The 23,427-nt window shown below is 37.8% G+C and overlaps 1 protein-coding gene across 8 annotated transcripts; it reads left to right on the forward strand.

Moving 5' to 3' along the window:
• The first annotated feature begins 358 nt into the window (after nt 1–358).
• Nucleotides 359–23,296, forward strand: tpm3 (tropomyosin 3). Of its 8 annotated transcripts, none has more exons than XM_051136365.1 (10): nt 359–619; nt 1,505–1,630; nt 10,426–10,559; nt 10,666–10,783; nt 10,978–11,048; nt 11,429–11,504; nt 15,380–15,442; nt 16,937–17,006; nt 17,242–17,320; nt 18,016–18,605. In XM_051136365.1, exons 1-10 carry the CDS (start codon nt 506–508, stop codon nt 18,017–18,019), a joined length of 855 nt encoding a protein of 284 aa, XP_050992322.1. In that variant the 5' UTR covers nt 359–505; the 3' UTR covers nt 18,020–18,605. The 8 variants fall into 8 exon arrangements, with proteins under 8 accessions (XP_050992322.1, XP_050992319.1, XP_050992321.1 ...); XM_051136362.1 differs by lacking the exon at nt 11,429–11,504 and adding an exon at nt 14,061–14,136 and having other exon boundaries at nt 18,016–18,582; XM_051136364.1 differs by lacking the exons at nt 17,242–17,320; nt 18,016–18,605 and adding an exon at nt 22,184–23,296.
• The last annotated feature ends 131 nt before the right edge of the window (nt 23,297–23,427 follow it).

The raw sequence follows: 23,427 nt of genomic DNA on the forward strand, positions 1-23,427 counted from the left end.
CTTTGTCTTATTATAGCCGAACCTCAGCTCTGTCCACTGGCGTCCATTCTTGTCTTTGTCGTGTCATACCTTCCAGCTCATTCTTTTAAAACAGAATGATCTTGCAACAGAAAAGCATACATGTAGAAGAAAAATGTAAATATATGAATGAAAACTGCATGGAGTATACAATTAAACTCAATTTTAATAAGTCCCGAGAACCAGCGTTATATCACTACATCATCGGCACATCAGACACCATACAGGACTTATGACTGTATTAGGTGAGCTATAATGAGTAAGTGGGCGGGGTTTATTAGAAAATGGGTGTGGCGTGATGCCCCCAAATATAAATGCCCTCCCACGATCCCTGGCTGAGTTTGGTCTCTCTCCACTTACTCCCTCTCTCTCTTTCTCTGTCCACACTCATCGCTTGACCAGCTCCTGTTCCTTAACCACTAGCCCTCACCTCCTGCACTGACACTTTCTGTTTCTCGTACCGTGAGCCCTACTCACCGAAGCCAAGATGGAGGCCATCAAGAAGAAGATGATGATGCTCAAGCTGGATAAGGAGAACGCTCTGGACCAGGCCGAACAAGCGGAAACCGACAGGAAAGCAGCAGAGGATAGAAGCAAACAGGTGAGTGGAGATGGAAAGGTCAAAGGTTGTGAAAACTAAAAGTGATTTTGACTAAATGGGACGAGTTGCAGATGCCTCATTTAAGCGCTGATGTTTAGAAAGTGTTTTTTGAATAATTGAAGACTTATTTGAATGTTTGATGCATCAAAGACCCATCTTTTTCACTCTAGACCTGAGTTATTTTAACTAAATCTGTTAACCCAAAAATGAAAATTCTGACATTTAATGTGGTTCCAAGTCTGTATGACTTTCATTCTTCTGTGGAACAGAAAAGAAGACATTTTGAATGTCCCATTGACTTCCTTAGGTAATTTGTTTACAGTCAATGGGATCCAAAACCATTTTTCAAAATATCTTCTTTTGTGTTCACAAGGGGAGTAAATGGTGACAGAAGTTGTATGTTTGTTTGGACTATTTAAGAACATAATGCACCTGGCCAGTCCTGCCAACTGTCCAAAGATCCTTTTTGGAAAATGAGCGCCCACCACCGAGGCTTGATATGCAAAGTCTTAGCCCCCTGCACTAAGTAGCAGTTGCAAGGCTGTGATGAAAGAATGCAGGGCGGATAAACAGAGTCTTAGCGAGAGATGGCGAAGGGAGTTGCGGATAGGGCTGAGGATGTGTGAAAGTTTTAGGTTGCCTGTGAGTGTATTCACATTTAGACAAGGTGTAGCTTTGGTAAGCTCCTTATCTTAGATCATCAACGCACGGTGGGCAAAAAGATATGGAAAGTGTTGCTTTGTGCCAGCTTGACGTAGAAGAGATGAGGGCATTAGGGTACGTGTGAAGATGTATTATAGTGGATGATTTCATACCGATAATATTTCTCTCCCCCTCCCTTTGTATCTCCTCCACTCTCATATTTCCTGTCTTTCTTTCTCCCAGCATGAGGATGAGCTGATTCAGATGCAAAAGAAACTGAAGGGAACTGAAGATGAGTTGGATAAATACTCAGAGGCCTTGAAGGACGCCCAGGAGAAACTGGAGATAGCTGAGAAGAAAGCTGCAGATGTGAGTGATTGACAATCACAAAGCACCAAATCACACACAACTCCTAAAACTTCATCTTGGGATTCTTGTTGATCCCACCCCTCCATTCCTCTCATTCTCTCCATTCACTCCTCCACAGCTGACACTGTCGCTACCCCCTTTTTTGACTGTGATCTCAACTAGCCAGACTTAATTTGTACCCTTAAATGTATTCATACTGTCATCTAGCAATTTTCACAATCATTTTAGAGGCAGCATAAATTTTTTAAATACATTTTTTAAATAAGACATTAGAGTCATTAGTTCATTCACTACAAGAAACGGTTCAGGAGAGTCATTCATTCAGAATCAGACCACTAGAATTGGTTTGAAGTCATTCATTCGGGAATCGGCTACACTGGTAGTGCGGCATGCTGTCAATTCACTAAAAAGAAACAACTCATGAGAATGATTCATTTGGGAATCAGACTACAGTGGTTGCGCTGTATGTTGTTGATTCACTACAAGAAATGGTTCAGGAGAATCATTCTTTCAGAATCAGAACACTAGTTGTCGATTCACTAAAAAGAATTGGTTTATGTAGTCATTTGTACAAGAACTGTACTACACTGGTACCGCCACATGTTGTCGAGTCGCTAAAAAGAATCGGTTCATAGGAGTCATTTGTTCAAGCTTCAACCTGCACCGGTAGCACTGCATGTTGTTGATTCACTAAAACAGCTCATAAGAATGATTCATTTGGTAATCAGACTAGTGGTTGCACTTTTTGATTGTTTATTCACTACAAGAAACGGTTTAGGAGATTCAGTTGTTCAGAATCAGACTATGGTTGCTCTACATGTTGTCAATTCACCAAAACATATCAGAGTCATTTATCATATAAGAGTCATTTGTTCAAGAACTGTACTGCACTGGTAGCGCTGCGGGTTGTCGAGTCACTAAATAGAACCGGCTCACAGGAGTCATTTGATCAAGAATTGGACTACACTGGCAGCGCTACATGTTGTTGATTCACTAAAAAGAACCGGTTCATTGGAGTCATTCGTTAAAGAATCAGACTAAACTGGTAGTGCTGCATGTTGTTGATTCACTAAAAAAAACCCCGGCTCATTAGTGCCATTCAGCACTCATTAGTGCCCGCTCATTAGTGCCATTCGGGAATCTGCTACACTGGTAGTGTGGCATATGTTGTCGATTCACTAAAAAGAATCAGCTCATAAGAATTATTCATTTGGGATCAGACTACAGAGGTTGTGCTGTATGTTGTTGATTCACTAAAAAGAATCGGCTCATAGGAGTCATTCGTTTAAGAATCGGACTACACTGGTAGTGCTCCATTTTGTTGATTCACTAAAAAAACGGCTCATGGCAATCATTTGTTTGGAAACTGGTAAACCGGTCATGTTTGTTTTACACTGTAAATGCAGTAGCAAAGTTGTGGCGACACTAAATAAAAGCGAATTCTCTTATATTTAAAATGTAATGTTGTATTCCATCCACACTGGCAGACAAATGCACTTTACAGAACCGAGAACTGAAAAGTGTTTTATTCTGAAACAGAATAAATTCTTGGTTCCCAACTTATCCATAACTCACACATGAGGTGACAAAAAAGTGTGGGTGATATTGTGTGTATTACTCTTGCCTGCGGGCCTCAGTGACAAAATTACTACCTTGAGACTGCTGATTTAGCAGCAGGGCTGTAAATCAGTGTTTGTGAGAGGAACACAATGAACATAAGAAAGAACATTCCAGGCATGAACAGACTCTTAGTAGAGGTTTAAAGCTTGTGAGTTTTGCATTTTAGCATCATTCTTCTCTGAGTCGAGTTTAGAGTGTTTATAAAAAACATGGACTTTAAAATCGACAACCATCTGCTAATGCTTTCATACACATCTCATATACGTCCCAACAACTGAGTCATTTCAAATAAGAACAAGGCCATTGTGTAACGTGACTCCTTCTTTGACAGCTAAACTAAGGCTGTGGCATCACGCTCTCCGCTGTTACACCAAGTATGTCTATCTATTGCCTGTCGTTATCCCTTTGTTCTGGGCTCCGGATATAGCAGGCACACCTGTTGTCATAAAATTCGGCCTTCAGAAGATGAACTGAATACCAAAGGTTTTAAAGAGTGTGTGTAAGAGAGAGAGGCGGAGAATGAAAAAATAAGAACATAAAAGCAGCTTAAATCAGTCTGTTGACTAGGTTTAGAGACATTTTGGGCACTTTTTTAAACCAGTTTGCTATCTAAACTGCTATCTGCTACCACTATCTCTGCTATCTTTAGGAGAGATTTCATGTCAGTACCATAGGGAGACACGCTGTAATATAACATTGTAATGCGAGGAGGATTTATTGTTTTGAATCTGGCAACCCCTAATCAGACAAGCAGCATGAGAACAGTAGCTCCAAACAGAGGGTGAGTGTGGGTTGCCTCCATTACAGCTGTCGCTTCGAAATCTATTTTGATCTCAACCTTGAGTCAAAACTTCACCACCAAGCTATCACTTACCTTGCTACCCCACACAGTTAAAAAGAGTTTAGCAATAAACCCAGTTGGATTTAGTGGTAATTTAGAGTGCAATTAGTCACTCATCATCATGCAGCGTGAGCCTGACAGACAGGCCGACCAGACGCAGTGATCTGGTTTGAATCTGGGGGTGGATTCTTTAAATAGAGCTCTGAGCAAGCGGCCGAACAGAGGAGTAATGGTGAAAATGTGAGAGGTTGAGGATAGACGCAACCTTTGTACCTAAATGTATGCATGTATCCATAAACGTAGAGCTGAAATAGTAGGAACACAATCATTGTTCCTGAGATCTTCCAAATGCTTAAGAAAATGTGTGTACAGCTGCTGCGGGTGGATGAGTGGGTCTTACCATGTTGATGTAAGTGAGCATGTGTTTATGTGAGTGTGTCTTAAGGTCAAAATGTCAAACCATGCGTCTTGTCACCTATAACCTATAGCGTCAACAGGTCTTTAGAGACATAAGCGTCAATTTCCCATCCCGTCTCTGCTCTCAGTAAGAGTTAAAATGCCCAGTTCTGTCACTTTTACCTCTTTCACCACATCTCTTATGATCTCATTAGTAAGAAATGTTTCTTAAGCAGCAAATCTGCATATTAGAATGATTTCCGAAGGATCATGTGACACTGATGAAAGAGTAATGGCGCTGAAAATTCAGCTTTGCATCACAGGAATAAATTAGATTTAGAAAACAGTTATTTTTAAATTGTTTTTACTGTATTTTTTCCTTGTATTTTCCCCCCTCCGTATGAGTGGGGCTTCTTGTTTTAACAATCTAGATGATGTGGCGCCATCATCTGGTGAGATGGTTGCAACATATGATAAAAGGGCCCATCCCAAGTTACATGGGGTCTGGAACATGTTCCACACTAGTAAAGGGAGGCAGGAAGGGTGAAACAGGAAATGATGATGCAACATGATTTTGCGGTGCTCGTCTAAAACAGGATGATTCAGGATCAGTCAACATTCCTTTACTTTTAACATTGTTCTGAGGCTAAACCTTTAAGGTCTGTCAATATTAAAAGTATTTGAAGTAAGAATTACAAAATCAACATATGAAATCCATACCCTTGGGCTCACTTTAAACAGCGTTCAGGACATAGCGTACAGATGCGAGAAAGATTGCACAGAAAGACAACAGACAGCATTACCATAGTCTTGTTTGGTTTTGCCCAGGCCTGTGAATTCTGCTTGTTCAGTTTTTTCTTTATGACCTCATGTTATCCTGTGGGTAAATTAGATAATAGAATCTCTCAGTAGTCTTAAATCCAAATCACAATGTTAGACTATTACATTTCACTGAAAAATACAATTACGCATTGTTCAGATCTCTCAATTTCATAGGTTTTCATTGAAGGTAAACACAAAGGAAACATTCTTATTAGCTAAAATGCAACTTAAAGGGTTAGGTCCAAAAATTTTAATTCTGTCATTAATTACTCACCCTCATGCCGTTCCAAACTTGTAAGACCTTCAATCATCTTCTGAGCACTAAGATATTTTTTAATAAAATCCGAGAGCTTTTTGACCCTACATAGACAGCAACACAACTGACACATTCAAGGCCTAGAAAGAGAGCAAGGACAGTGTTAAAATAGCCATAAAAGTGAAATTTTATGAGCAAAGAAAAAAAAATAACACCATGCACATTATTATTATGATTATTAGGGTATGAATGGTGACTAAATATTTAAACCAATTGGTCTGTGTCTATTACATGTAGGCTAACAAAAGATTTATCAATACTCAGACACAGCGACACATGAAATGCATGACTGTGGTTTTGTTATTATTACTCAGACCGCACTAAGAAACTGAATCAGGGTTTGCTTGCTCAAGAGCACGGGAATTTACTGTGACACCATTAATGAAATTACACGTAATGACAAGTAAAGGATTCGTAACACTCCTTGTTCTCGTTTACAGCCTAGATATGCCAGACATAATTCAGTGGATAGTGGTTCTGAAGGATTATAAATGACACATAATTAGCCATCATAAAAGCACAGAAATGTAATAGTGAATCATTTCATGATATACATAACTGATTGTGTTAACATTAATTCGCTTTTGTGAACTTTTGGCATACTTAGTTGGGGTTTAAAACTTTTAAACCTCAACTAAGCCAGCCGAAGGGTCACAACAGTTATATTTGTTTAAACTGTTCAAATTGATTAACTTTACACAGCCATTTAACTGAACTGACTTGGGTTGAATAATTACATTTTTTAATGTCTTTTTAAAGCTGCTTTACAGCAGAATATGGATGTCTTATATTTTCAGCTGGCATCATTGATTCTATTACTCTGTTTAATACCGTAAACTTGCTCTGAAACAATTTTTTTTAAATGCTATGTAAATAAATATATAGACTTACCTTTTTAACATTAACAACAAGTGATAAAGCATACTGATACACTACCAAGGTTTTAAATGTTTTTTAAAGAATTTAAAGAAGTCTCTTCTGCTCACCAAACCTGCATTTATTTGATCCAAAGTACAGCAAGAACTGTAAAATTTTGAAATATTTGTACTATTTAAAATATCTTTCTATTTTAGTATATTTAAAAATGTAATTTATTTTTGTTATTTCAAAGCTGAATTTTAGCATCATTACTCCAGTCACATGATCATTCTAACATTCTGATTTGCTGCTCAAAAAAACATTTATTATTATTATGTTGTTGAAAACAGCTGAGTAGAATTTTCTTTGATAAATAGAAAGTTCAGAAGAACAGCATTTATCTGAAATAGAAATCTTTTGTAACATGTTTTTTTTTCATCTTTTTTAAAAAAAATTAATTTAAAGCATCCTTGCTAAATAAAAGTATTCATTTCTATAATTTCTTTCCAAAAAAAAAAAAAAAAAAAAAAAATTATACTGACTCCAAGCATTTGAATGGTATGCTGTATAATGTTATAAAAGCTTAGAATGATTTCTGAAGAATCATGTGACACTGAAGACTGGAGAATGATGCTGAAAATTCAGCTTTGATCACAGCAATAAATTACATTTCAAAACATATTCGAATAGAAAGTAGTTGTTTTAAATAGTAAAAAAAAAAAAAAAAAATCACAATATTACTGCTTTTGCTGTATATCAGATCAAATAAATGCTTTTTTATTTTAAATAATTTATTGTTGTCACCTTAGTGGGCCCTGCCCCTATGATGGCAAATCATGGATTGTTAAGATTATTACAAAATAATATAAAGTAAAGATATTTATTTACTATTTTCTGACCAGATACACAAATATTTATAAAAAATAATGAAATAAAAATATCATGGACCCCATGAACTCAATTCCTTTCTCTTCCTCCTCAAAATTCCTAACATCCTAATAATCACAGTAGTCTAAAAGTTTCCCACTGATCTACCAGCACATTCCTGGATTTTAAGGAGTGGCCTGGAATGCCAATGATTTATTCGCTCTACGTCATCTACCTGGCCAGGACACGTGTAAAACAAGGGTGGCTCTTCCGTAAGAATTACGCAGGTCGCACAGAAAACTGCTGACCGGGGATCAACCTTGAACCCGTTCCGCTGGGACTTGCCTCTGCGCTGCCGCTGATCCACGATCAGCTGCACCACATTCTCAGCCCTCAAACCGTTGGGGACTGGGTGGGGTATCCGGAAGTAAGCCGAAAAAAAGGAAGAGTTCAGGCAACTGAACAAATTGGGTGAAGAGAAAGCAAGGGGAGGGGAAGAAAGACTTCATGACATTAAAACTCATTCATTAATTCGAATGAGAAACCGAACGCCAGCCTGAAGATCAAAACGCTTGCCACGTCCTTGCTAGCGCTAAATTCAACTTTCAAAACCTCCAGGTCGAGATAATATAACTATATCGTTCCTGCTTTTTACAAACACTATTATTGGTATCTAATAGAACTAAAGAAAGCATCGGTCCAATCAAAAAGACAAGCGCGTAAAACATCTGATCCTCACGTTACTTCCACTCGCTCTGCGTTTGACTTGTTGGCGGGGCGTTGGTGCCTTGGACTTTTTTTTTTCCTCCTTCTCTTCTTCGCGGCTCGGTCCACTACGCTGCTCGAGAGGAATCTGATTTATTCGACCACACTACTCTCCTAAACAAACACATTAAAATGGCCGGATCCAACAGCATCGATGCAGTCAAGAGAAAGATCAAAGTTTTACAACAGCAAGCAGATGAAGCAGAAGAAAGAGCCGAGATTTTGCAGAGACAGGTCGAAGAAGAGAAGCGTGCCAGGGAGCAGGTAAGTGTATCAACGTAGCGATACTTTCATTTACGTTAAATCGTTCCATTTCTCAACATAATCGCTATATTGTATCACATGCATTTGTGCGGAGCGGAGGTCGTGCGTTTTTTTTTCTTTCACGCCCAGATTCTACGCCCTATACGAAGAATTATGTGTTTGTAACTCTGTAAAACTTGTTTCGATTATTTAAAACACATTAATAATGTGCTTAGAGTGGTCTATTATAATGATATGTTTATTCTAAACCATCAAGACTAAGAAAAGATGGGCCGGTTAGATGGTTATTGCAAAACCTTGAAGCTAATGCGCACACTGAGTCATCTTCATTGAAGATTTTCATTTTCACCCGCGTTTGTAGTTCATAAGACAAATGCAAAACGCAGGAGTGAAGATGTGTTAGCTTATAAAGATGTAAAAATCGTAGGATGACATGTCACTTCGTATGCTTAGATGTGCTAACCTCAGATGGTTTTTAGCTCATCCTCTTAGTCTCACATTGTTTGCTGGATTTTTGCGGGTGAGGCCTAAAGGAAGTAACAAAATAGTTTCCGCTGAATCACCCATTCTTGCTTATTTTTTTAAAGAATCGATAATTTGTTCAAAACTGTGCTTTTCGCACCATTGGTGCGTTATCTTTCGAGCACGTTAACATCTGGGTCATCAGGTGCTCATTCGGCACTTTGAGTTGTTCACGCATGTCACTTGGGCTTTTAGCAGCCTATATTTTAACCTTTGGCAGCTTTTGTGAATTTGTATTGATTTAGACACTCGTCTGGGTTGGGTTTTTTTTTTTTTTTTTTTTTTTTTGCTTCAAGTCGCTTATCATTCAACCATGCCTTCCGTCTCATTGGCATTGCGTGAGATGAACTCACCCGCAGACTTTAGATTCCTCAGTCCTTATTAGGAGCGAAACTCCAGTGTTTGTTAGTGGTGTCGTCATATCCGGAAGCCGTGCACGCGCACTGTTTCTCAGCTGACGAGGCGCGGGCCCCGCGGTTGTTAACCTGGTTTTGCGCTTTGGGCCCACCGAGTAAAACTTCTCAGTGGATGTTAAAACCTCATGTTACTGTATAAACCATGTATAGTCTGTAATATTGTAAAAATATATGCGAGTTTTTATGTCAATAAGCATGCAGAAGTGCCCCTCCTTAATCAGTTGCATCAATGAATGAAAGGCACAGTGTGTTCCTATACAAAAACTACCTCAGTATTTGTCGTTTCTGACACACAACTAGTAGGTATTTCAGAATTAAACTGATAACCTTTTAATTGCTGCTCCTTGTAAGATTCTGAAATCTTTTTGAGGTTGTTGAGCTACATATTAACTATTTAAGACTGGTTCCCCATCAGGCCTCGGTACACAAAGTCAAGCACCGATTCCCATGTTGTTTTGGTTGTTACATGGTTGCTAGGGTGTGGTTAGGAAGTTGTAGTGGTATTGTGAATGACTGATGGTTATCCGAGTCAAAAAAAGCCCACTGCTTTGTCTCTACAATGTTCTGATCCAGAGATAACCTTTTCCTTTATATCAATAGGTTTTTTTACCCATCTTTCGTCTGCTAGGTTAACATCAAAAAGTCTAAAAAGTCATAGCACACCTTTTCTCAGTAAACAGCATCAACTCAGAGCGTGACAGGTTCCATGCTGAAATGTTGTTTAGGACAATGATTTGAATAATCCCTGTTCTTAGTCAGAGCATTTTTAATAGTGCCGCCTTGCTAAAACAATTTTAGTCACTGTGTACACTACACTCGTCACAAAATAATTGGCCATTGCAAACATAGTGGTGCCACTCTGCTCAAGCAGAAGTTCCCAGATGATTCCACCAAAAGTTTTTCCGTTGTCTCACTGGTTCCAGTTTCCAGTTTTGACTCTACGTTTGTCGCCAAGTCGTCTTGGCTCTTTCAGATTATCCCAGTGTTTTGCCATCCTCCTGTTTCATATCTCAAATCACTTCACGCTTCCTGTATGGCGCTTGATGTTCAGTGGAATAGTGTATCTGGACTAATCTTCTGTTTTTTTTTTTTTATGTTTGTCTTGTAGGCTGAGGCAGAGGTGGCCTCTCTGAACAGGCGTATCCAGCTCGTTGAGGAAGAGTTGGATCGTGCTCAGGAGAGACTGGCCACAGCCCTGCAGAAGCTGGAGGAAGCTGAGAAGGCCGCAGATGAGAGCGAGAGGTATGTGCGCCTAGTGAGGCATACACATTCGGAGTGATGTTATATCTTCGTTCATCCCACCCTAACTTGGCCTACTTCTGTTTAATTCGCTGTCTCTGTGGAATAGAGGGATGAAGGTGATTGAGAACAGGGCTCTGAAGGATGAGGAGAAGATGGAGCTCCAGGAGATCCAGCTCAAGGAGGCCAAGCACATTGCTGAGGAGGCCGACCGCAAATATGAGGAGGTGATTTATCCAGTATTATTTATATATTATTTAGTGAGCTAATTTAATTCATATTTTTCATTTCAGCTTTATTTTTCTTTTCAGAAATATTTTTAAATAGCTTTAGTTTACAATAACATTCATTTTAACTAGATTTAAGTAATCGTACGATAGTTAAAACATTTTCATGACTATGAAGTATTGACGTGTTACAGGTGGCACGTAAGCTGGTGATCGTTGAGGGAGAGTTGGAGCGTACAGAGGAGAGAGCAGAGCTTGCTGAGAGGTTAATTTTAGATTCAAAATCAATATACATACACATAAACACATTTGCTAAGTACAGACCACACATACTGTCCTCTTTAGCTCATTTTTTTCTTAGTGTCCATTTAGCCCTATTAAAACTCAAATTCATTGTTCTCTCAGCGTGAGAAAAAGCCTAATTTTGCATGACAATAGGAATGCTCTATCATAACCATAATCCTTCTTTGTGTGTGTGTGTGTGTGTGTGTGTGTGTGAGAGAGAGAGTGTGTGTGTGTGTGTATGAGTGATTTCATTGGCTTGACTCCATCTTAAATTCATAAGTCCCCCTCCCTTCTCATTTGTGTTTGGGCATGTGTGACCTTTGACCTGACATACCTTCCCCTCCCCACTCAAACTAACAGCCATGTCAAGCAGATGGAGGAGGAGCTGAGAGCTCTTGACCAGACATTGAAGTCTCTGCAGGCCTCAGAGGAGAAGGTATATATGCTAGTTGCAAAATTCTTTGTTTATGTTATGTGGCTGCTTATGTGTTTGTTGGGATGTACAGACAATTGGGGAGAATGTTGCTTTCTAGCTGGATCTGGATTTTGTATATGTGAGTGAAAGTGAGCTAGCAAGGAAAAAGGAAAGAGCATAAAACCAGGACTCCTCCTTCCAGCACTGGTCTTTTTTTTTTTTTTTTTTCCCCTCCTCAATCTGTGCTTCTACTATTTTACCTGGTTCATCTTTCCACCCTATCCCTTAATCTTTCCACCTTCCTTCCACTCATCTAACCATCAATTTCCAGATATCATTCTTTCGTAAACCGCATGAGTCGTGTTTACTTGAAAGTGGCATGATGTGCATGTTCATGTAACACGCTTCAGTCGATGTGTGATTTTTATGTCTCATCTGCTTAAAGCCAAAGCGTACGTGTTCATGTTCCACAACAAACTGCTTAGAACAGCTCATGACAGCTTTCAGTTTAAGAACCATGCTAGTTTTGGTTCCTTGACACTTATAATCTGCTCACGCCACCACACAGTACTTGTTATAGCATGTAATCCGAGGGTTGCTAGATATTCACTTTGTAGTATGTTCAAAATCAAAGACTTTTGGCATAGGACAACACAGATGCACTACTTTAACACACTTTAAAGTGATAGTTTATCCAAAATTGAAATTGTTTACTCATGTGGTTTGAAACACTTATGATTTTCATTCTGCTGTGAAACTCAATAGATGTTTTGCAGATTTTCCTGTTTTGTATAATGATGGTGAATAATAAGAGCTGTTAATCTCCAAAAAGGACAAAGTACCATAAAAGTGGTTCATACAAATTTAATTATTTGCTAAATTCGACAGTTAAAAAAAAACACTAAAAAATGCTATAACACTTTACAGTAAGGTGTCATTCAGGGCTCTACGCTTTTCTTTTTAGGAGCTTTTTTTTTAAAATTAAAACAACACAATAAAAACAAGCAGAATAAGAATAAGTTACCAATCAAATGAAATCAGTATTAACAAAATTAATTTGTACTAAAAAGGTGGCACAGAAGAACACAAAATGGCTTGTTAGGTGTATTTTCATGTTTAATGAGGCTCAGAGGTGGCAGTCAAATTCATATATTATTCTCATCATGAATGTTTTAAATATAAAATTTTGAATATAGAAATAATGATTTTTTTTTAAATAACTGAAAAGATACTTTAAAAAAATTATGACTGCCAGTAGGTGGCGGCAAGTTGCTGATTTAATTACTAAATGGTTCATTCATTTGATTTGTTCAAACAGCTGATTCATTCAGGAATAAAGCAAGTGACTGTCCTTACCAATGGAAAATGTAATCATTGACTCACTAGATTTGTTTAAAAACGCACATTAATTCATAAACAAAACATCGCTGTGTTTGAATGGAGATGCGGAGTTGCGACTCGTTTCGAACTTTTTTTGACAATGAAATGGAGTAAAATCAGGCAATAGTCTTATAGTCAGACAATATAAGTCACTTAATAACTTCTTGCTTATTTAACTGTTGTGTTAAATCAATATCTAATTTACAGATTCTCTTAAAAATCATTAAAAGCTGTCATTCATCTTAGTTCATCGCAACCTCACTAAGTTCTGTTATAAACAAGGACGCTCTCTACACTGCACAATCAGTCTCTTATTTACACTGTCTCTACTCTTCGTTTATAAAAGGATTTGTGAGATGTCTGGGATGCATTACTCAATGTTGCAAAAACGCATAGAAACCTTTGAAGTTCCTCTCAGCGCAAACACAAATATGCTGATCGGTATTTTTTTCATAATCGCACACAGTAATTTTGGTCGCACTGTAGAGCCCTGTCATTTCTAAACATTAGTTAATGTACTAACTATCGTGAATGAACAATAAACAATACATTTACTACACTATTTATTAATCTTTAATGGTAGTTAATAAAAATAGTCGTTCATTGTTTGTTCATATTAGTTCCCAGTGCATTGAGTAATGTTAGCAAACACTTAATAAATCCGGAAATTAGCATTTAAGATGAATAAGTTCTGTATTGTTCAGTCTTAGTTCATGTTAACTAATGAGCCTTACTGTAAAATGTTACCGAAGTCTCTAATGTTCACCAAGGGATGCATTTATTTAATCAAATTAATGTTGTAAGATTATTACAGTTTAAGAACCAGTGTCCTTTCTGTCGCCTTTGATCAATTTAATATATTCATGCAGAATAAAAGTGTTACTGTCAGTTTTTTTACTAATTATACTTTTTAAAAATGTCATTTTTAGAGCTCCACAGTCCTTCAGTTGTATGATAATGTGGGCTGCAAAATATAATTTTTGTGTTTTCGGAAGAAAGTGATATTTGTTTTAAATGACATGAGGTCAAGTAAATGACACAAAACAATCATTTAAGGCCTCTCTTCTACTGTTCATGTGTTTAACATCATCTCTATTACTCTGCCACTGCTGCTGGCTTGTCTTCATGTCTTCCCTTTGCCCTGTGCCCCTTTCTTTTCTGCTTCCTCCAAAATCAAAACGGCTGCTCTGTATATAGCAAATGCGCTGAGCTGGAGGAGGAGCTGAAAAATGTCACCAACAATCTTAAGAGTTTGGAGGCCCAGGCTGAGAAGGTAGGGAGCGTGTGTGAGTGTGTGTTTCCTTCTGCACGATCTCTGACTGGTTGCAGTGTTCATCCCTTTTTTTTTTTTTTAAACCCTCAGAGGAACTGATTCAATGTGCCTTGCAAATTGCCTTCCAGGCAATCAAATATAGGCTTCCTAATTACCAAACCAGTGATCCAGCTGGTCATGTGAGCATAAAATGAACACCCTCATTTAGTGTGCCCTTTTGCCTGCTATACGGCTGTACATCACCACCCGAAGCAAAAGGCCACATGTGTCGGACCAGATTACAGTGGTAGACCATTACGTCAAGAACTGTAATTGGCCATAGGGGTACAGTAAAGACGCTCTTTCTCATTTTCCATATCCATGTCACCATTAGACGAGATGTTATTCAGCATGCCTGAAGCACTGTTGCATAATGCAATGAATGAAGAGTCACCATTTTGGTCACTCATAGAATCAAGCGCAACCGGTCTCGGACGCCTTTAGAATAATAAAGCAGAAGTGACTCTGAGTGCTGTGTTGCATGAGATCAGCTTATGATAGGAAAACGCCCATCGTTTGCATGTGATTCTGCGGCATGCTGTGTGTTACAGTACAATAGAATTTCAGATGGAATCCTATTATTGGACCTTGATTTATTTTCCTAATCAAATCTGTTGTTTGTTGCACATTATGGTTTGAAAATGGTGTTGGTTTAACTATGAAAGTGCACAGCCTATTTTTCCCCTCCTGATTTTAATGGCACATTTCAAAGTGACTTTTTAGTCACTTTTATTATAGTGTATGTCAATGTTGTAATCCCTGATTGATTTGACAAAATAGTTCTTTGTGAGTCTCTCCTCCTTGAATTCTGTTATCGTACCTGGTGTTTTGTTGATGTTGCAGCTGCATTCCTGCGCACATGTCCTGATCTGTTTAAAGCTCTGGCGGCGCACAGCAGCAATCTCAGCCATCGTGTCACAAGCCTTGCACAACAGCAGCAGGCCAGGACTCGGCCAGCCTGCATAGAAACTTCGAGGAAAAGAGGGGGGGAAAACATACCTCATAATGTCAAAATGTAGACAGCTGCGCTGCTTTTCACTTCAAGAGCTGTTGTAGAAACATGTCGGCCTTAGTGTCATGAAATCGGTTGTCTGTTTGAAGGGTGCCAAATCCAAAATGCCAAACTCGCACGGTGTGTGTGCATGCTGAGTTGTGAGATTCTCAGAAGACCCCACCCCAACTTGTATTCCTCTTTTCCCTGCAGTATTCCCAGAAGGAAGACAAGTATGAGGAAGAGATCAAGATCCTCACTGATAAGCTGAAGGAGGTGAGATCATTTCACTTAGATGATTTGGTTTATATTAGGGTTGCCAAAGATAATGTTAACTCATATATATGACCCTTGACCACAAAACCAGTCTTAAGTAGTACAGGTATATTTGTAGCAATAGCTAACAATACATTGTATGGGTCAAAATGATTGATTTTTCTTTTATGCCAAAAATCATTAGGATATTAAGTAAAGATCGTGTTTTAAGATGTTTTGAAAAATTCCTACCATAAATATATCAGAATTTAACTTAATTTTTGATTAGTAATATGCATTGCTAAGAACTTCATTTGAACAACTTTAAAGGCGATTTTCTCAATATTTAGATTTTTTTTTGCACCCTCAGATTTCAGGTATTTAAAAAGTTGTATCTTGGCCAAATATTGCCCTAACAAATTGCCCCTTATGACTGGTTTTGTGGTCCAGGGTCACGCATTAAATATGTGTGTTTACTGTATTTGTCCTCATAACTGTTTTATCTGGTTCAGCACAGATGTCCGTGTGCAGTGCACGCACAATAATCCCTTAATCATGTATCAGTAAATGGAGGAATGAGTTAATAGGGCTTCCTTATTTCTATGTCCCTTTGAATAAAAAAAAAACAAACATCTGTTACATTTACATTTATGCAGTTAGCAGATACTTTTATTTGAAGTAAAGAGGAACCAAAGCAAGTCAAGGAGCCAATGATATTTGTAATGTAAATTCCAGGTTTATTTGACCTAGATTCAACTAAGTGAAATTCCGATAATCTTTGTTTTAATCTTAGTTTTTGTCCTAGAAAGATCTGTATGTATGTTCTTTAACAGAACTGCAAAAATGACTCTTCAAGTTTCAACCACTTCCTCTTTCTTTCATTATTCAACAAAGTGGTAGTCCTGTCCTAAACTGTCCTAAACTCATGCCACTGGTTGTTACACCCAATTGAGTCATTTTTCTCCATTATGAAATTACATTTTACCTTTAAAATTTTAGGTAAATATAAATATCATTAGGTTTATTGTGATTTTTTTTTTTTTTTTTTTTTTTAATAAAAGGATTTTAATGTTTTGTATTTATTTTAGTGCTGTCAAACAATTAATCGCATCCAAAAGAAGTTTTTATGTAATATGTGTACATACTGTGTATATTTATGTATGTATAAATACACACAAACACACACACACCTATGTATATATTTAAGAAAAATATGTTTGTATAATAAAAAATATTTAGATATGAGTTATATGAATATAAATGTATACGTGGAAATATTTTTTAAATGCACACGCATACAGTGTGTGTGTGTGTGTGAAATATATATACACCGTATACACATTATGTAAAAAAAAAAAAAAAAAAAAAAAAAAAAAAGTTTATTTTGGATGCGATTAATCCCGATTATTTGTTTGACAGTACGGTTATTTTTAGTATCTTTTCTATTTATGCAAATTTTTCATACTTTGATCCCACGCATTTTTTTTGTTTTTTTTGTTTTGTTTTTTTTACCAGGCTGAGACCCGTGCTGAGTTTGCTGAGAGGTCTGTGGCCAAACTGGAGAAGACCATTGATGATTTGGAAGGTATGATTTGTCAATTTACCATTCTTTCCTTCCATTAGATATAATACGATTGTGTTTATTCTGGTCGTGCTCTATTCATAGCATTATCTTCCAGTCCTTTTCCTGTCTGCTTTGACATTCATAATCTTTATTTGCTGTTTTTTCCTATTTCCTTTTATCGTTCCTTCATACTCTCTTCCTCATCTGACTCTTTCCTTCCTCTCTGCTTTGTCTTTCTCTCGTTGTGTGTGAACAGATGAGCTTTACGCTCAGAAACTCAAGTATAAGGCCATTAGTGAGGAGCTGGATCATGCTCTCAACGACATGACCTCTATGTAAATATAGGCTTGTGCATGTGTGTGAAGCTCTGCTACTTACGGTTTGCTTTTGCTAGGTCAGCTTTGAGTTTTGAGTCTCGTGACCGATGTGGTTACCTAACCTTGAACGCCATGAACTATGATCGTATACTTTTACTATACAGTATAAAGCTCAGCCTGCGAGGTGTTAATAGTTGATAGGAGCCGTCGAGTGTGAATGATGTCATGACGTGGGTGGTTACTATTGTGTGATTCTAACTCGGATGCATGTCAAGTAACTTAATTCCTAATGGTATTAAATGGTTTCATGTTTAACTGTTAGATAAAGGGTTGATTTTCTGTACTTTTAAGAATTAAAGAGGAGCGCAACCGACTCCTACCATGTTTCTGAATAGTATGGATATGCTAATGTGGGTGGGCGTATGTTAATTTGCTAATAGTTCTGACCTCGTAACCATGCAGCGTTATGAATGGCCCATTTTATCGCTTGCCTTCTATTAATAGGCGTTTACGATTGTGATCCCTTTTAAGGCTTATAATAATACTAAGGATTTTAATCTCAAATTGTTGCTTTGAATTTTTTTTAGAACTTTGGCTTTTGTTGATGTAAGAATTAACATTTGTTCTTAACACTTGCATGTTCGGTTTGCGTCTTTCCTCATTCTGAAATGTAGAAATCTCATGAGGTGTTTACCGTCGGTGTCTGTTTACAGATAAAGAGTTTCTGGACTGTTCTGCGGCTGACTGTGACTTCAAGAAATTCTTCTTCGTCTTCTCTGACTGTCCATATTTGTTGCTCATTTCTTCTGTGATCTTCTGTGTACACTTCCCTTTTCGTTTATTTTCCATGTCTGTAGTTTCAGTTGCTCTATTTAAGCCCTGTTCTGTTTCTGCTTTCTTTGAATTTCTGTTCTTTAGATGTTCATTACCTGCCCCAACATCTTCCTCTTATCTGGATCTGGCTGTATTCAGAGACTTGTGTTCTTCGTTTGTCCCTGGTTTTGCTCTCTTGTGATCTTTGCTGTATTTTTCATGCCTTGTTGTGTCCATGTTTATTGAAGGGAGGGAAAAAAAAAAAAAGCTCTGCTCTCTTTTGAATGTCTGCTTGTCTCTATTTATTACAGTGGGCTGGTGTTGGGCAACCATGCATTTACCAATTTTAGTTTGCGCATGAATAATACCTTGTGGTTGAAAGATAAACGCTGGCAAATTCCCTGTTATAAATTGTGGTTATTTATAAGTTTGAACTATGGTTAAGGTTATCACTTGTGCGTGAGGCACATACTTGAAGGTCTGAAATGAAGAAAAAACTATCTCAAGGCATGATTTTAACAATACGTTTATGTACAAATAGATGACGAATTTAAGCCAACAGGAGTTTTAATGTTTTCTTGCAATGGATTTACACAAACTAGTGTTAAAGGATTAGTTCATAATTTGATAAATTGTGGATTTACTCACCCCCACGTCATTCAAGATGTTCATGGTTTTTCTTTCTTCAGTCGCAAAGAAATTGTTTTCTGAGGAAAACATTCTAGGATTTTTCTCCATATAGTGCACTTCAATAGGGTTTAATGGGTTGAAGGTCCAAATTGCAGTTTCAATGCAGCTTCAAAAGGCTCTACACGATCTCAGCCAAGGAATAAGGGTCTTATCTAGTGAAACGATCAGTCATTTTCTAAAAAAATAAATCAATAAAATTATATACTTTTAAACCACAAATGCTCATCTTGCACTAGCTTGGCCTCACGCATTACATAGATGAAGAATTTTTAAGAAAATGACCAATCGTTTTGCTAGATAAGACCCTTAACTCTCGTCTGGGATCATGTAGAGCCATTTGAAATCGCTTTAAAACTGCAGTTTGGACCTTTAAACCACTGGCCACCATTGAAGTCCACTAAATGGAGAGAAATCCTGGAAGGTTTTCCTCAAACTTATTTTTTGTTTCCAGTGTGCGGTATGGGACAGTACAGTATAATTTGTGACGGGACACACTGATCCAGCTTGCGTTTCCACCACCAACAGTACCCTTACTTGGTAGACGTGATGTCGGAAATAGCCTTTTCTCAGTATTGACATACACAACTCTGCCTCTGTTGGTCAAATGTCAGTTTTAATTAACAATAATAGCCATTATAAAAGTATAAGTATAACCTATAAGAGACTTATGTAAGAGGAAATTAACACAAAAGCAAACAAATCAGTCAAACATATGCTACAGAGTCAGTGCTGTACTACAGTAAAGTTCAAAATCAATATGTAAAGTTAAACAACTTTGTGCTCAGCCAAAACAATATGACCAGGAACAAATAATAGATTCATGAGACCAACTGGCTGTTAGATGCACCCGAAAGTAATTGCATCTCATGTTTAGTCACTACAGAGACATCAGAGCCAGCTGCAAATGTCAGAAGGACTAGCCGAGCTAATCAGGTTTAGCCTGAAGCTCACATCTCTGAAATCGGCATACCAAATTTACAAATAGGCACCATCTTTATAAATAAACTGCAGATTTGAGTTTTAAACTACATTCTAGCCTGAAAAATTGTTAGTTTCATGACACAACAGTATTTTAAAAATTTTGTGGGTTTTTAGGCAATGACGTTCCACAAGAACAGACAAGAATGCATATTGAGAAATGCCTATTGTCTGTGTGAAAATAATCATAAATTATTTGTTCCTTTGTAGCATGCACAAGTGCAGATTATTGTTAACCAATCAACATTCTTCAGTAAGTTTAGCTCCGCCCTTTTGGTAACTTTTGCTGTGCTAGGTAGCCCAACTGAAGGGTACCAAAAAAAAGGTGCTACAGTTTGCTATTTTGGTACCGTTCACAACTTCTGACAACTAAAACGTACTGCATGGTGAAAACGAGCCATTAATTTCTTTACGATTGAATGACATGGGGGTCAATTTGACAAATGCACTTTCAGAGTAGTGGTGGTGCTATTTAGTTTAACACCAGAATTGCCTCTGAATGAATCAAAAATTCCCTTTCATTTGACAGGCTTCTCCCCTTTTTTTTTCGTAAAACAGAAGAGGGCTCGAAAAGCAGATGTTGGCTGGTTTATCTAGGGGTTGTTGTAGATTATAGATGGCAGGGGCCAGGCAGCTGGCTTTTCTTTAGGCTAGAAACATTGATCCCTGCTGCCCATTCAGATCTGTTTTGATTTTCCAAAAAAGACACTTTGTTTCGAAATGGAAGCTGCCTGCCAAAATGGCTGAGCAGCTGTCAGCACTTGTGAGAAGTTATTTAAACCATTTAAGCAACAGCAATGTGATTTGTTTTACCAAGGTTTGAAATGAAGACATTTCTAAGGAAGATTTTAGCTGTTCACTAAAAACTTATCAGTGGCCTTGTTGAAGGTTACGGGAAAAACAAGTCCCAATGTATGGCCTGATGTCATAGAGCAAAATGAAAAGGCTCTAGCTCAGCTGTAAGTTCTCTGAAAATTGATTTATTGTTAGTTATATTTATCCCAGTGCTGTGGTGAAGGCAAAGCACTGACATGCCAGTCTTGCGCAATTTTACCACTGGGTCACCAAGCCAACATATTTGAGATGAATGTTATCTACAGTATCTTCTACCATTAATTTGAGTGGTTTCACTACTTGTGAAACTATAAAGGAGAAGTCTACTTTCAGAGCAACAGTTCACAAATAATTTACTCACCCCCTTGTCATCCAAGATGTTCGTGTCTTTCTGTCTTCAGTCGTAAAGAAATAGTTTTTTGAGGAAAGCATTTCAGGATTTTTCTTTTAAAATATAAGTACAGTATAATGCACTTCAATTGTGCCCCCAATTTTGAACTTCCAAAATGTAGTTTAAATGCAGCTTCAAAGGGCTCTAAATGATCCCAGCCGAGGAAGAAGGGTCTTATCTAGTGAAACGATCAGTCATTTTTTTTCAGAAGTTGTAGGAGAAAATAAGATGGAGTTTTTCGCCATACTCTACCATTTTTAGCCGGAGTACACAGACGATGAACTTAGACGTGATTCGTAGTAGTGATGGGAAGTTCGGATCATTTTACCGACTTGGATCTTTGAGTCTCGTTCAGCAAAATGAACAAACCTTTTTTTCGAGTCTTTTCGTTAATTTTAGCAAAATCAGCATCACGTGACAGCCCCATAAGATGAACGAACGACTCAAAACCCGAAGACTCGAAACAGGTGAACTCATTCCAGTACAGAAGCTAAAGGATGTTGCGCATACGCGACTGAACGAATCACTCTCCGAGACGACTCGTTCTTCGTGAGTCACATTAAAGATTGGTTCAAAATGAACAAATCGATCAAGAACGACCCGTGGACGCGCATCCGAGAGCCTGTGCTACGTGAGCTTTTGTGCTTAAAAAGTATACAAATTTTTATTTTTTGAAAAAATGACCGGTTTTGCTAGATAAGACCCTTCTTCCTCGGCTGGGATAGTTTAGAGCCCTTTGAAGCTGCATTTAAAGTACATTTTGGAAGCTCAAAATTGGGGGCACAATTGAAGTCCATTATATGGAGAAAAATCCTGAAACGCTCTCCTCAAAAACCATAATTTCTTTACGACTCAAGACAGAAAGATATGAACATCTTGGATGGCAAGGGGGTGAGTAAGTAATTTGTAAATTGTTGTTCTGGAAGTGGACGACTTCTTTAACTTACGCAAACAATGCAGATACAGAGGATTTGTATCATTGCATCCTGTTATAGTCTCAATGCTCTGCAATTAAATAGATTTTTAAAAAGGAGTTTCTAATCCTTTATATACTAGTTCTTCAAAGAACCAGACTTTGTAGCCAAATTGAAAGTCTGTACAATAATTAAGCACATACTGTGTTGAATTGAAATTTGATTTTGCTGTCCTTCGGGGGATATTTTTTTTCATTGCAGAGAAACTGAGAGATGCTAAAGAGGAGAACATCAAGATCCATGCCACTCTGGACCAGACCCTGTGCGAGATCAATAATTTCTAAGGAAGACCTGGCGCGGGAGAAAAAAGGCCTCCTCTTCCCTTCCTGACACCCTCATCTCATTTGGTTTCTTTGTCTCTGCACATCTGATTCTTCTGTTTTCCTGATCCCCTTTTCTTTTTTTTTCTGCTGGAGGACGGGCTCACCAAGCCAACCGGCAAAAATGTGGTGCCTCTCTATGTTTCAAAAGTACTTTAATCTTTCCGGAGCACTTATTAAGCTTCACTGCTCATCTCCTCAGAAAATCCCAAGTGATTTTAGGAACAAAATACTATGGTATTCCTAAAGTGTCAAATATTATATGCTAGCCCTAGGGTAGCTTTTTGTTGTTTTGGTCCCTGACCAGAGCTTTACAATTGTGGCTAGTTTTTTTTTTTTTTTTTTTTTTTTTTTTTTTTTCTCCACATATCAGCCAAAACTCTTAATAATTATTTTTCATTTTACCAGAGGCTGACTTACTTAACATTTTGTGCCATAAAAGCCTTCTTGGCAGTCTCGGCTTGGCTTGGCTTTCGATCTGTTGTGATCATGTGATACAGGATGTTTTTTTGCTGGTCTTGTTGGTGCCTGATCCACTGCTCTCCTCTTACCTTTTGACACTCTTCATCCTGCACAAGTTTCTGCTGCCTGTTTTTCGGCGTCACAGGTTTTGGGACCAAAACCACATCATGTGGTGTGTAACAGTATGCACAACCATGCCGCTAGTACCATTGTTTTGTTTTTTTGTTTGTTTTTTTATTATTAAAAACATTTGCTTCCATTTGGAGTTTTTGCATTAATATATGTATTCTTTGTTTGGGTTTAATCCCCCTGCATTTTAACACCAAACTTTACTTTAGCAAACCACTATTTGATATCCTGCACTGTTATGGACTTATGGTGGACATCTTTTGAGCAGAGAAGGCCACGTCATTTTTTTCTTCAGGTGGCCGGTTTTGTTGTTTTTCAGTTTGTTTTATTTGCTTTAAAGAGCCATATTCTACCCAGGGAAGAAAGGTTGGAAGGTTGATTAAATTTTTTTTTTTTTTTCAAAGCAGTTCAAAGCAGTGGCACTGCCAGATTTGAAAGGTCCAAAAGCCGTGCAGATCTAAATATGTATTATGAACACAGTAAATGGGAGCGAAATGTAACACTTAATAGTATAAAGATTAAAAGGGTGAACAC

This window comes from Labeo rohita, chromosome 19 (assembly GCF_022985175.1).
Source record: "Labeo rohita strain BAU-BD-2019 chromosome 19, IGBB_LRoh.1.0, whole genome shotgun sequence".
Taxonomy (NCBI): Eukaryota; Metazoa; Chordata; class Actinopteri; order Cypriniformes; family Cyprinidae; genus Labeo; species Labeo rohita.